Genomic DNA, 13,989 nt, shown 5'->3' with positions numbered 1-13,989 from the left:
CCTGCCGGGGGGCGTCTCCTGTCCGGGGGGGTTTTCCACCCCCCCCCGGGGGTGGGGGGGTTGTTTTTTTCGCACCCACGGGGGGGCTCGCATTGTGTGTGGGGGTCCCCCCCCCCCCCCCCCCCCCCCTCCCCTGATTGCATCTCGCGGGCCAGCGAGCTACGTCGCGACGCATCGCATTTCCTCGGCTGCCCAATGGACTGACATGGTTGCAGCTTCCACCCCCAGGACTCAACGATTACCTCCCATGGAAACAATCGACAAACTCCTCCTTTGCCGGCGGCCCACCTCATCCTGCGCCTGGTGGTATTGCCGGCTGGTTCAACGATCGTGTTCGCGCTTTCAAGAACCGAAACAACCGCTCCGCGACAGGCGCCTACGAACAGCCCCTCGCCTCTGGGGGCGCGGGTCCTCAACGAGGCTTTGGGCCACTTGACCCGGACGAGGCATGGGATTCGCGCGTCGGGCCCGAGGCGGACAGATACTACGAGGAAAGAGCCGACACGAGCTACGGCGGCGGCAGTTACAGCATGAATCTTGCCGGGCCGTACGGTCGGGACCATGATGATGATGCGGAAGAGCGCGGCCGGAGTGGTCGCAGGGAAGGGGACAGAAACCCGTTCGATGACGACCATGAGGCGAACAGCTTGCGCGGCGTGAGCCCACGGCCAATGGATGGAGCGGGCGGCAGGGGGAGTGTTGACACACGGAGGTCGGCGTTTCGCGAAGATGTATAGGATCTGTCTGGCGAGGAAAGGGGCTCGTCGTCTCTAGTCCTGTACCGTGCAGCAGGGGATATGGGGGAACCCTCGCTGGGCCAGCCCAGACAGGGCACGATGATCACGAGCCGGACTTTGCAGCGGAGGAATGGAGATTGACGCGAGGTCAAACTATGGCATTGTGGTTAGACTTGCCTCAAGTGGTCAGTCCATCAGCTGAAATTTAGCGTCCTAGTCAAGGGACGAAGATGATAGCTGGTGTTTGGTGTATTTCTCTTCGTTGGAGTGCACTGCGGAGCACTTTGTTCAATACGGCATCATGAACAGAGGAGTCGGCGTTTCCTGGTCATTGCCTCATACAGATATACCTAGAGTATACAATTCCTTACACAAACGATGCCTATGAGTGTCAGTCTCTTACATACCTGGTAGCTTGCATGTGGAGGAGAACGAATGTAAGGTAGCCAGTTGCTCCCCCACGTTGGCACTGGAGCTGCCCCGCCACAGCTACGGCACATAAACGTCAATGGCCGCTCCTCCACTCCAGTTTCATCCTTTCCACGACAAACCACCTCAACCCAAGTCAGACTCGCTGGAGCAAAGACATTCGAAATGGGCGACCTCGACCTCCAAGCCATCCACGATGAGATGGTCTCCATCGCCTACGCCGCCGGCGCCATGATGCTCGAGGCCAACCCACAAGACATCGATCAAGGGACAAAGCTCAACTGTACGAGACCCCCTTCCCTCCCCAGAGACGCTGGCCACGGACATAGCTGATTCGTTCCATCAAAAAAGCCGTCGACATTGTCACAGAGACCGACCAGGCCGTCGAGAAGAAGGTCTCCTCTCGCCTCTCCGCTGCCTTTCCCAACATTGCGTTCATGGGCGAGGAGACGTACACACCCGGCGCACGCATCGGTCCCGAGCCTACCTTTGTCGTGGACCCAATCGACGGCACGACCAACTTCATCCACTCCTTTCCCAATGCGTGCATCTCGCTGGGCTTGAGTGTCGAGAGGGAGCCCGTGGTGGGTGTCATCTACAACCCCTGGCAGGACCTCCTCTTCACGGGGATCAAAGGGCGAGGGGCGTACATGACGAGGATCAAGGGCTCTACGCCACGGCAGCTGCCGTTGGCCAAGACACCCAGGGGTCTGGACGGCCTCGACAGCGCGTTGATTGCGGTGGAATGGGGCTCCAGCCGCGATGGTCCCAACTTTGACCTCAAGACCAAGGTCTTTAGCAAGCTGGCCGCCAGCAAGGAGACGGGGGGCGCCATGTGCCACTCGCTCCGCAGCCTGGGGAGCGCGGCGCTGAACCTGGCCAGCGTGGCGGCAGGGCAGGTGGACGCCTACTGGGAAGGCGGGTGCTGGGCCTGGGATGTCTGCGCGGGCTGGTGCATACTCAAGGAAGCCGGCGGCATGATGGTCAGCGGAAACCCGGGGAACTGGGAGCCTGCGCTGGAGGGGAGGGTGTATCTCGCCGTCAGGGGGGCGCCCGCCGGGCAGAAGGAGTTTGTCGAGGAGTTCTGGGGCGTCATGGGCGGTGGGGTAATGGATTACAAGGTATAGATATAGATAATGAAAGGCGTTACAGCCTTTTAGTACACTCACGGTCCATTGCCATTCGATAGTGCGGATACGCAGTAGGTATCCCATTGCAGTGTTGCCTACAAGCAGAGGTATCGACATTGTTTTAAACCTTTCCCGTCAACCTTCCCATGATGGACCGCGGAATCCCAAACGCCGGTAGTCGTCAAAGCATAGACATGCATGTGCTTCTTCTTCTTCTTCTTCTTTGCTCTTGGAAACCAGTGCCCCGCCATCTCTTACGCCTCAGACGTGGTGGGCGCCTTGTTGTCCACCTTCTTCGCGACGGGCTGCTCGGCAGCACCACCGTCCTCCTCGCGCGCGCGCTTGTTGCCGTTCTCGCTTGTCTGGATACGCGGCTTGGCACTAGACTCTGTGTTAGCAGGAGCATCGACTGTTGTGTTTTCGGGGGGCACTTGCTCGTTCTCGCTGGATTTCTGCGCGCCCTCGTCGCGCTTCTCGGCGTTGCGGTCGCCATCGCGGCCGCCATCACGGCGGTCATCGTCGCGGCGATCACGACCACCCCGGCCACCCCGGCCACCACGGCCGCCCCGACCCCGTCCGCCGCGCCCGCCGCGTCCACCGCGGAAGCCGTTCCTCTGGTCGTTGTCACGACGCTGCTTCCAGTTATCGCGGTCGCGGAGTCCGCCGCTGGCCTTGCCCTCTTTCCCTTCAAAGAATTTCTTGGGCTGGCTGTTGCTGGGTTCCAGCTTGCCCTGGCGGATCAGGTTGCTCTTCTCGTCACAGTAGGCCTTCTTGGACATGATCTTGAGGTCATGCCCCTCCCACTGCGGCGCCGGGTCGGTCTCGATGAACTTCTTGGCCGTCTCCTCGTCGATAAAGGTCACAAAGACGGAACCCTTGAAGAAGCTCTCGTCTGTACGACGGAGCTTGAGGCCCTTGACCTCGCCAAGCTTGGCAAAGAAGCTCTCCAGGTCGAACTGGGTGGTGGGGGTCTCGTCTCCGAAGCCCTTGACGTAAACGGTGGCGGCCTCGTTCTTGCCGCGGCTCTGGTTAGGCTGGTATGGCTTCTTCCTCTTAACGGTCTCCTCGCCCTCCTTGTCGCCCTCGACATCGAGGAATGTGCTGTCCTTGAGGGCGGCGACGACGGCGCTGTAAGGCTGGAACACGCGCATACGCTTGAACGAGTGGATCTTGGCGATCGGGATGGGTTTGTTCTCCGCACCCTGCGCCTGCTCCCACATGAACTTGTCCTGGGGGAAGTTCCAGTCGCCAAAGTAGAACTCGACTTGCTTGCGGATGGCGACGGGGTCGTCGGTCACCTCACGGGCCGAGGGATCGAACTTGCGGTTCTTGGAGGGGTCGTCGTAGTTGATCTTGCCCTTGGTCTTGAGCATCTTTGTCGAGTCGTCCTCCACTGCGGCCGGCTTTGCCTCTGTCGCGGCCTCTTCTTGGGCTTGCTCCTTGGCGGGCTCTTGGGCAGCTTCGGTGGTGGTGGTGGTGGTCTCCACGGGCTTCTGCTCCTCGACCTGGGGGGCCTGAGTCTCGACAGGCTTGGTAGCCTCGGCGTCGCTCATCTTGGCGGCTGCGTATGATGAGAGAAACTAGCGATGCGACTGCGAATAAAGTCAATTGAGTGTCTTCGCGCGTTGGTTGTGGTGGCTTTGACCACGGAAACCGTGGGAACTGTCGTCGCCCAGCGTGAGAAAAAGTTGGTGGCGGGGCAGAGAGTCACTCACCAGCGTCGATTGCGGCGCTGGCGTGCTGAACAGACAGTTTTCCGGGTAAGACTTACAACAATGACGGGTAAATGGGACCGTTAACAACTATCTCTCGCTTCTTGGGCCTAATTCTTGCTAGAAGGCAGATTGAGATAGAATGGCTACGGTATTGACTGGAGTGGCAGAAAAAAGAAGGTAAGGATCGAATGCTGGCGCGACTGGCAACTGACCGCCCACTTGTTGGCCGCTCTTGTGCTTTGCAGATTCTGCCCCACCTTCCCGCGGGCGGCGGGTCACTGCAGCGTCTCCACAAGCGCCAGGTGAGACTAAAAAGGTAAAGAGACGGATATCTTGGGACTTAGGATAGTTCCTCATAGTGATGAACTTAATTCGGGGTTTTGAATTAGTGAGTCAGTGACTGTGCTCGCTGGGGCATTTCCCGAACCAGAGTCTGCGTACGCTAGGTTCCGATCTGCCGCTGCCAAGTCTAGACAGATAGATGCGCGTGGCTGTTCTGACCAACCTTGGTTGTCTACGCTCACAAACACAACCACTACTCGCACCAATCGCTTTAATAAAGACGCGACTGAGATCATTGCAGAAAACGTGTCTCCTCCGGCTGCTGGACGCTTCTTGGCAGGGGCGCGTCCACTCATCGGTCGTCTACGCCACTGGATGTCCGCAATGGTGGTGTTAGCTAGCAGGGAACAAACACTTGGCACAATGCTAAGCTGCACACTCTGTTTAAGACTCCAAACCCTGAAGATACTATAGAAATTTGAAACATCAAATACCTTCACAAGGCAAGCATCTTTCTTTTCATCTCACCTATTAATGCCCTGGCTCGCCCTAGACTACTACCGGCCATCTAGGGTAGGCATGTTTGGCCGCATTTGACAATAGTGACATCATCTCAAGATCCGGAAAAGCGTCGCGGGCTAAGATGGCTTAGGAAAGACCGTAGCAAGGAATTCGTGAACGCGCTCAATTTTCATAGCCGAAAACTTGGAAGAGGTACAAGTTTAGACCTCGACAATCCCCCGGCCATCGAGTTTCAACCCGCAGACCTGAGCTCCAAAGCCCTCTCCTACGATTATGGACATTTGATCATGCCCCGTGCTCGCCAGCATCACCGATATTTCAAATCAACACGCTCTTTACCACCAGAAAATCCCTCACAATGAGGTATCCCACACCAAGCTCAACTCGCAGCCTAGCCAAGCTTCGCGCATCTCTCACGAGATATACTGCGGTCCTAGCACCGACCACGGCAGTGAGGCAACAGCCAAGACATGGCTTCTTCACTGCCGCCAAGCGCAATGCACGCGCTGCCGCATCGCGGTCCTCCAAACCCCTGGCGGTGGTGTTCAGTGGCATGTTTATTTGGTGGCTCTATCCGTCAGAAGACTTTGCAAAATTGTCAGACGACCCAAAGAAATTGCGACTCAACAAACGGGGTAGAATCGAGAGAAAAGAAACCGCGGAGAAGGACGACGGCAATGATGGAAGTGATCAGTCGGCATGGACCAACTTTGCGCGCCGTTTTGAGTCTTTCACAATAGTGACTGACCTCGAATGGTCAGCCTTGTCCGACACGTTAGCCGATCTCATCCTGCCGGACTGGTCAAAGATGATTCCCGGTTACATTCGGAAACTCCAACGGGAGCTGTCCATGTCGCCCGGCTCTCTGGCAGATGAGATCTGGAGAGAAGCCCACGATCCGCTGGTCAATCCTGAGATCCGCTACACGGCCGAGGTGCGTGTCTCACAGGAACTTTGCAACGAAGAGAAGGAGTTCCTCTCGCGGCGCAAGAGGGTTATTCGGATGGCTCTGGCGCGGTATCTCGACCTCAAGGAGGAAGAGATACATCCTGACGATATCCCGACTATTGCCATGTGCGGCTCGGGCGGCGGCCTACGAGCCTTGATTGCTGGCGCAGGTTCAATGCTGGCGACGGAGGAGGATGGGCTGTTCGACTGCGTCACGTATACCTCAGGGGTGAGCGGCTCCTGTTGGCTCCAAACGTTATACTTATCCTCCTTCACAAAGGGCCGCATTGCGGGCCTGGTGGAGCATTTGAAAGCGAGAGCTTCGACACATATCGCCTACCCCCCTGTAGCTTTCCAGTCGCTAGTCTCAATGCCGACCAGCAAATATCTCCTGAGCGGCATGGTGGAGAAGCTCAAGGGCGATCCCAAGGCGGACTTTGGACTGGTTGATGTTTATGGCGTACTGCTCGCTGCGCGATACCTGATTCCCAAGGGCGATCTGGCGGTCAACGAGCGAGATTTCAAGTTCTCCAACCAGCGAGAATACGTCAAGTTTGGTCAGAACCCAATGCCTATCTATACTGCTGTCCGCCATGAGATCCCGGATCTCAAACCCTCGAGCCCTCCACCATCCGACGCAGCAAAGGAAGAAGCGAAGCAAGAAGCCTGGTTTCAGTGGTTCGAGCTTACGCCATACGAGTTCTTCTGCGAGGAGTTTGGCGCCGGCATTCCGACCTGGGCACTGGGTCGCCGCTTCAACAACGGAAAAGACGTACCTCCCGAGCATGGGTTTCATCTGCCCGAGATCAGAGTGCCCTTGCTTCTTGGCATCTTTGGGAGCGCGTTCTGCGCCACCCTCAAGCACTATTACCAGGAGATACAGCCATTGGTGCGCAGCATGACCGGCTTCAGCGCCCTCGACGAGATGATCTGGGGGAAAAGCGATGACCTAAGCAAAGTTCACCCCATTGAGCCTGCCAGCATCCCCAACTTCGCCTACCAAATGCGGGGCAAGCTTCCCAAGACCACGCCGGAGAGTATCTACGACAACCCCTATCTTCAGCTGATGGACGCTGGCATGTCTAACAATCTACCCATATACCCTCTTCTACGGCCAGGGCGCAATGTGGACGTTCTCATCACGTTTGACGCATCGGCAGACGTCAAGACAGACAACTGGTTATCGGTGGCAGATGGGTATGCCAGGCAGCGCAATATCCAGGGCTGGCCTGTGGGTGTCGGTTGGCCTCAAGGTGAGTCCCCCACTCAAGCTGCAAATGACTTGGAGGACGCGCAAGCCAAGTCTGCCCAGGATGCACAGCATCGCTTGGGCGAAGCACAAGCGGAGCAGAAGCACATACAGCAAGAAAACCAGCAAGATGGCTACATGGCAAAAGAGTCCCATGGCAATGCCCAGAATGAATCTGGAGAGGACGAGGCCAGTGACCTCGGCCATTGCACCATCTGGGTCGGAACTACCCAGGAGCGCTCATCATCACCACCGCCGCCCTCCAAAGCCATCACTGCGCCTGATGCGTGGAAGATCATGGAGCCAGACGCCGGCATCGCAGTGGTCTACCTGCCATTGGTTGCCAACGACAAGGTGCCCGGCGTGTCACCGGGCACCTCGGACTATCTGAGCACCTGGAATTTTGTCTACACACCGGAGCAGATCGACAACGTCGTTCAGTTGGCCCGCGCCAACTACGACGAGGGCAAAGAGCAGATTCGGTCGACAGTGAGAGCCGTGTACGAGAGGAAGAAGAAGCTCCGCATGGAGGCAGAACATCAGAACAGGCAAGAGACATACCAGGCACTGGCCAGACGGGGCGAGAAGGCCTTCCGTAAGGCCGGAGACCAATTCAGCTGAGTCGCACGTGCCCCGTGCGGAAACACGTATATATATTCAGAGACCACGATAATATAAAATAAAGATCCAAGCGCTCCTTTGTCGGCACTCTCTCCTTGCTCTACAATGTATTTATACAGATTTGATATGCTCCGGTATCCCTATGCACCGTGCAAAATGCCCGACGGCTAGATCTTCTCACATCTTGTTGTACACGCACACACATGACCTTGTCGTTCCCGTCATCATGATTCTTCTTCAGGTGATCACCTCGCCACAATCAATGTATGGCGCCCTCCATTTCGCCGCGCCCTTCTTGAATATGTCGCTGGGTACCCGCACTTTATTCCCAGGGCTGTAGAGATACCACGCCTTGAGCGAGGCCATGGCTGCCTTCTTCCTCGCCATCTGCAGACTCGACCCTGCCCCCTCGCCGAGCTTCTCCTTGCCGCTGTAGATGCCGACCAGGAAGACGGGCGTACGCGACATGCGACCCGTCTCGGACTCGAGCCGCGCAATCGGCGCCTCGAACCCCTCGCGCTTGCAGAGCAGGGAGAGCTCGCGCAGGGGGTTGACAAATTTGAAGAGCGTGCCCATTTCGAGCTGACGGCTCAGAATATGCGACTCGACGAATTGCTTCGCGGCTTCGCGGCCGCTGTGGCTGTAGATGGCTCCGACCAGGGCCTGGGCGAACGAGGCAAAGGCATGGTTCTCCCACTGCTCAATCTTCTGGGGTCCGTTGTGGACGTCGAGGTCGCCTGCTCTGCGATCGAACCCTGACAGCTCCTCCCGGGTGAGGTAACCACCCCAATTCTCCCCGGGTACGATCCTGGTGGGCTCCCACTGCAACAGACCCGGGTCGACTTCGGGGCCGGGGGCATGTGCGGTCTCGGCACCCCATCGCCTGGCCATCTCGCCAAGCGATTCGGGGCCGACGTAGCCTCGCAGTGCCTGGTACATGACACCCATGGGCAGACGGGGCCACTTGCAGAGCAGGTACTCGGTGACGTGATAGTTGATGATCGAGACGCCGAGGACGGCCAGGCTCTTGTTATTGGCGCCGTGGTCTCTGTTGGCGGACGGGGTGATGAGAGCGCGGGCCAGGGTGGGGAGAGGAAGGGTCTTTGGTAGAGAGAGACGGGCGTGGAGGGCAGAGAGTTTAGGGGATATCCTCGATCGGCTGCTGCTGGGGCCGCCGGCGCCGCCGTCCAGGCTCGAGGTCATGTTCGCCGGTATCGCCATCGTCTCGGCGGGGGACGCGTCGGTCTCGAGGCATCGCAATTGGCACTGGTGCAGGTATGGTCGTCTAGGGGGCAGAGGTGCGCTGGCAGCACGAGCCTGGAGCAGTTGCCCTGCGTTCCATCGTGACGGCCGTAACCGCTTCATTTGAATGGTCGAATGTGCTACACTGAGAAAAGGAAAGTGGTACAGGAGCTAGGCCAGCGCGGATGGCCTCGAATGGCCGGGGTTCAGTACGTGGTCGGGATGTCGTTGACGTTGGCTGGAGCTGCAGGTTGAGACGAGATGCCCTTCCGCGAAAAAGTTCTGCGGCCGCGTTCAGGGAGTCGTGTGAGCCACTGAGCCTACTGGACCAGGCAGGCTCAGGGTGCATGTGTGGCTGGTGAGGATTGGAGTGTGGCTTGAGTGTCGGAAGATCCTCGGACCGCACCAATTGGCAATGCACGGCATCAACATTGCTGGACGAGGGAAGCGCTCTTGGGTCGTTAATCACCAATCGAACCGAATTTCCCCAAACGGCCATCCAAGAGCAGTCAAAATGGTAAGCTGGAATGTCTCTGGCCATATGAAGGCGCGTTGCTGACTCTCCCAGGGCGGCGGTGGCAAAATCCCGTAAGTCGAAACGCGCAGACATCTTCTCCCACTCTGTCCGAGCGAATCCTCACCTTTGGCGAACAGATACCCCAAGCACGTCTGGTCACCGGCTGGTGGCTGGTACGCTCAGCCCGCCAACTGGCGCATGAACACTATCATCGCAGGCGCCACCATGTTTTCCATCGTGGCTGTGGCGTGGAACTTTAGCGCTGGCAGGGAAACCTGGGCGCGCAAACCTGAGGATGGATGGTACCCGAGCCGGTAGTGAGTTCTCTCGTGGGCCCCTTTGGCTGTGCTCCATCCAAGGCTAACACGCAGCAGCTGGTCGAAAGATTTGCAGAAGTACGACGCCCAGGACCGAGCGGCTGAAGCGAAGAAGCAATAGACAACTAGGTATTGGGGAGCCAAGTGTATAAATCAACGCCATGACACATTCCATCTGTTACAATCCGCCAGGTTCGCTCACTGTTGCAATTGTGCGCACATTTCTCGACCGGTTTGTCTTGTTGCTGCGGCATCAGTGGCTCATTGGGCTGGTAAACTTGACGACTGTTGGAGTTTGCTGCATGGTCTCGGTTTGTGGCACCGCGACGACGCAAGTTCTTTGTCGTGAGCGAGACCTCGCAATGCCACGTACACGGATGCGATGTGAACATCCTGTGTTAGAACCGCCCAGCTCCCTCCATCTCTTGCGGTTCGTGAGCTACCAATGTGCAGCTCTATTTCCATTTCGCAACGTGATGTCCTTTGCATCATCAACAAGCCATTCCACGCAGCACACCCAAAGTCAAGGTCTAGACTCTTTGGACATAGAATCTACTAGTCTAGTACCTTGGGCCATAGTACCGTGATCATTAGTAATCATCAGGTCCCCACAACGTGGAGATGATTGAGTGCCGAAGATCGACTGATTCACTCACTCCGTGATCGAGCTGATCATGGGTGCATCTGATGTATGCGAAGGCTCCGCGCACAGTCAGGTAGCTGACAACAGGATCGTGTGGAGGTAGAGGAATGGGACGACTTGTGTCTACATCCCCGCGTGTTCATCGTGGCCGCCCTCACCGTGACCTTGCTATTGTTAGCGAACTTGCCATGCCTGGTTCAGTTCGTAACCGGCGTCCGTGACTGCGTCATTTCCCAAGGAAAGACATAGAACCTCTATCGACTTTTGGCAGCCCGCACCCTCTCGTCTTGGACACCGATGCTTGTCACTGTTCCCACATTCTTCACACGACTCCGAATCCGACTGAATCATTAACCTTTCGGCTTTTCCAACCCGCTCCTGACCGCTCCCCTCGTACGTAACATAACGCAAGGTACCTTGTACCTTGGTTTTTGTTGGAAATTGACATAGAGGCGACAGCTAGCCTCAGGACGCCGATCCATCCACGACTCCATCATCCAACCTTGCTTACTTACCTATTGCTACCACTGCTGCTACTGGACCTCCCTCTACTGTGCGACTGGCTGGCTAAGTGCCTTGGCTACCTTATAAACTGCCTGCAACCCCGTACGATACGAAGCAGCATTTCGGACGCAGTAAGCGACCCGACCAGCGGAACACCGCTTATCATTTGGCCCTACGACCACGACGAGCAGCAGGCGCGATCCGTGCGACTGGCCTCGAACTCGTTTCCTCAGACATCCCAGCCACGACTATCTGTATCCAATCAGCGTTCCTTTTGTTGCATTGCCTCGTCGGTCCCACAGACCAGTCGAGGCACCTGGGAGAACTGCCCACTGTGGCTGCCCGAGCATTTCGCATCGCGGGCCTCGCTGTTGGATTCGGCTTGAGCGCACTTGCAGCATATCAGCAGGGTCAGCCACAGCAGGACCAAGCTCGGCATATGGCTTCTCGCGGTGATGGCCAGTCGCGCGGCCGTCTGGATGCCACGGGCGACAGAGAGGTGGTGTTCTGTCACGCTTGCTCCAACGAGTGGTACCGCGACCAGCATGGCTTGATCTGTCCGCAGTGCGAGGGGGACATTATCGAAATTGTGAGTTATTGCCAGCGGGCATGCCATGTACCAGAATCTAACCATGCACATAGGTTAGTCCCGAGAACGACCCTCGTGAGCCTTCAAACAACCCTCCGCCATCGTCGCCTCCGCCTGACCGATCCCAGCAGCGGCAGGGTGCCTACGACTCCGACCCCGACGAGGCGGATATCGAGGAGCACTTGCAGGGTCAAGACGGTTTTCACTACCATCGCAATACCCGAACTGGGCAGCCAGGCCAACATCACGATCCAGAGATAGAGCCGGTGCTCAACCGCTTCTTGGACATGATCAGCGGCTTTGGCGGCGGCGGTCGCATGCCTCACGTGCATGGTCACAATGGAAATCTGGACGAAGCCATGTCCGACAACGCTGGCGATGGTCAGAACGCCGATTCGGATCAAGGCCATGCCCACCATCCGCACCACCACCATCATCCGCACCACCACCACCATCATCACCACCATGTCCATCGTCAACAGCACCGCTTCGCCTCGTCGAATCTGGGCCCACACGCGACAGTTCACCGTGTCGTCAGCAATATCGGTGAAGGCGGCGGCACCGCCAGCTTTACTATTTTTACGAGAACAGGCAATCCGCGTACCGGAGACGATGGAATGTGGGGTGATCAAGGCTTCCAACAGTATGTGTGACTCTTGATCTCATCTTAACGAATCCTTGCTGACGGCACTAGACATTTCAACAACATATTGGAGAATATGGGGCCGCCCCGTGAGGCCCAGCAAAACCAGGACTCCGACTCAAACATCGGAGGAAGAGGCCCTGCCATGGGGCCTGGGCCCGGTGACTTTATCGCCAGCCTGCAAAGGATGATTGCCCTCATTGACCCGGCTAACGCCGCGGTTGGAGATGCTGTATACTCACAGGAAGCTTTGGACAGAATCATATCCAATCTCATGGAGAACAACTCGAGCTCCAATGCGGCTCCACCGGCTACAGATGAGGCGCTGGCCAAGTTGGATCGCAGACCAGTCAGCAAGGAGATGCTGGCCCAGGAAACAAAGACGGAATGCTCCATCTGCATCGATGAACTTGTCGAGGGCGACATGGCGCTGTTTCTACCCTGCAAGCATTGGTTCCATGAGAAATGCGTCGTGATGTGGCTCAAGGAGCACAACACCTGCCCCATTTGCCGCACGCCTATCGAGAAGCGCGAGTCTGGAGCTGGTGGAAGCAACGACAACAATACCGGTAGTCGATCGGCCAACACATCGTTCAACGAGCCTGGTTCCAGTTCCCAAACGCCAAACGCCGGGGTGAGGACCTACCTCAGCTGGTTAGGCGGCGGCGGTCCATCCAGCAGCAACGTAGGCACACCGTCTGACCATGCGTCGGGCCAGTCTCCCATACCCAGTCCTAGTGCTCGGCCTCCAAGCCAAAGTCAGAGTCGTCTCAACGAGGCCATGAGGAGTATATCGGCAAGACAGACTGCGCAGCGAGACCGTGACCGAGACGAAGGCTCTTCAACTAGCCTCAGCTTCGACACGTCATCCATGCAAAGACGCAATTCCATGTCCCCGACCAGCCCCCGTGCATTCCCCACGTCGTCGTCTCGTATTAGGCAGAGGAGTCCGTCGCGCGGCAACGGCAACTGGGTAACAGCTGATGAAGAGTCAGCCTCACAGTCTAGTCGTTCTGGTGGCGACGGCGGCAGCGGCGGACCATTGAGCTGGATCCGCGGCCGTCTCGGTGGGAACGGGCCCTCCCGTGATGCAAGGCAGTCGTAGGAACGAGAGGCCTTTCGCGCGTGGAACGAACATGCAAAGGCCACAAGCCGATCAGCTTCACAACACACATCATTAAAAAAATCTGGCGTCTCGGACGGCAGCTATTCTCCCTTCACTATCACCCCTTACTGGCTGGCCCGTCTGCTCATATTTCTACCACAGGGAGCCTTTTTTCTTTCTAGCTGATGATGGCATTGTCATCACGTCGGGGGTTGCAACCCGACGCGAGTCTCACGAGCGTACCATGAACATTTTATCAGCAATCAGATAGCGACGGAAGCGGGAAACGGCCTTTCTCCATATAGCGTGTGTGCGTAGGGGATGATGGACCAGGCAGTCAGTCCACCTAAAATAAAATCATGAACAGAACAATATGGCATATTTTCTTTGAAGGACCATGGACTGTCTTGCAAAGAACGAAGAATAGAATTAAGATACTCGGAATGCCACTTACTCTTATTACGTGTTTGCTGATACCGCAAGACTAAATGAGGCTGTGTGATGCGAGAGACATAGGCTGCCAAGGGAAACGGGACGGGAAAATACTCGAATCATGCGTCTATTATTGTTGACCCGCCAAGCGTATAGCTAACGAAAAAGGTGTATCATCATCACCACCATTCATATTTTAGAAAAGGCCCACAAACCCAGCATCATCAGAGAGCTCGGCATGTGCAAGCACTCCAGAGGAAGCAAAAATCTTGCCGATAAGCAACAAGGCTTGTATGAACCATGTAAGAAGGGAAAAGGACAATAAGAAAGAGGTATCTTTACACGCGCAAATGCCAAGGGCGTA

The 13,989-nt window shown here is 56.9% G+C and overlaps 7 protein-coding genes across 7 annotated transcripts; 5 read left to right on the top strand and 2 right to left on the bottom strand.

Moving 5' to 3' along the window:
- Positions 1-228: 228 nt before the first annotated feature.
- On the top strand, positions 229-737 carry J7T54_002333 (uncharacterized protein; the record flags this gene model as incomplete). The annotated part of the gene is made up of 1 exon (XM_051506515.1): positions 229-737. A coding segment is annotated over one exon (509 nt), but the record flags the coding sequence as incomplete, so codon positions are not given.
- A 594-nt stretch (positions 738-1,331) lies between these two features.
- On the top strand, positions 1,332-2,293 carry J7T54_002332 (Inositol monophosphatase-like protein; the record flags this gene model as incomplete). Its single annotated transcript, XM_051506514.1, has 2 exons — positions 1,332-1,449; positions 1,518-2,293. 2 exons carry the CDS (start codon positions 1,332-1,334, stop codon positions 2,291-2,293), a joined length of 894 nt encoding a protein of 297 aa, XP_051362295.1.
- A 257-nt stretch (positions 2,294-2,550) lies between these two features.
- On the bottom strand, positions 2,551-3,849 carry J7T54_002331 (La protein-like protein; the record flags this gene model as incomplete). Its single annotated transcript, XM_051506513.1, has 1 exon — positions 2,551-3,849. One exon carries the CDS (start codon positions 3,847-3,849, stop codon positions 2,551-2,553), a length of 1,299 nt encoding a protein of 432 aa, XP_051362294.1.
- Positions 3,850-5,173: 1,324 nt separating this feature from the next.
- Positions 5,174-7,633, top strand: J7T54_002330 (Cytosolic phospholipase A2-like protein; the record flags this gene model as incomplete). The annotated part of the gene is made up of 1 exon (XM_051506512.1): positions 5,174-7,633. The coding sequence occupies one exon, from the start codon at positions 5,174-5,176 to the stop codon at positions 7,631-7,633; it is 2,460 nt and encodes an 819-aa protein (XP_051362293.1).
- Positions 7,634-7,870: 237 nt separating this feature from the next.
- On the bottom strand, positions 7,871-8,998 carry J7T54_002329 (60S ribosomal protein L3; the record flags this gene model as incomplete). Its single annotated transcript, XM_051506511.1, has 1 exon — positions 7,871-8,998. The coding sequence occupies one exon, from the start codon at positions 8,996-8,998 to the stop codon at positions 7,871-7,873; it is 1,128 nt and encodes a 375-aa protein (XP_051362292.1).
- A 391-nt stretch (positions 8,999-9,389) lies between these two features.
- On the top strand, positions 9,390-9,830 carry J7T54_002328 (uncharacterized protein; the record flags this gene model as incomplete). Its single annotated transcript, XM_051506510.1, has 4 exons — positions 9,390-9,392; positions 9,444-9,463; positions 9,530-9,709; positions 9,764-9,830. The coding sequence occupies 4 exons, from the start codon at positions 9,390-9,392 to the stop codon at positions 9,828-9,830; spliced, it is 270 nt and encodes an 89-aa protein (XP_051362291.1).
- A 1,465-nt stretch (positions 9,831-11,295) lies between these two features.
- Positions 11,296-13,193, top strand: J7T54_002327 (putative RING finger protein-like protein; the record flags this gene model as incomplete). Its single annotated transcript, XM_051506509.1, has 3 exons — positions 11,296-11,445; positions 11,499-12,088; positions 12,140-13,193. The coding sequence occupies 3 exons, from the start codon at positions 11,296-11,298 to the stop codon at positions 13,191-13,193; spliced, it is 1,794 nt and encodes a 597-aa protein (XP_051362290.1).
- Positions 13,194-13,989: the final 796 nt, after the last annotated feature.

Source organism: Emericellopsis cladophorae, assembly GCF_022114955.1.
Source record: "Emericellopsis cladophorae strain MUM 19.33 chromosome Unknown NODE_22_length_311439_cov_122_237611, whole genome shotgun sequence".
NCBI lineage: Eukaryota > Fungi > Ascomycota > Sordariomycetes > Hypocreales > Bionectriaceae > Emericellopsis > Emericellopsis cladophorae.
The sequence above is the reverse complement of the archived record's forward strand: the minus strand, read 5'-3'. Positions and strand labels throughout refer to the sequence as shown.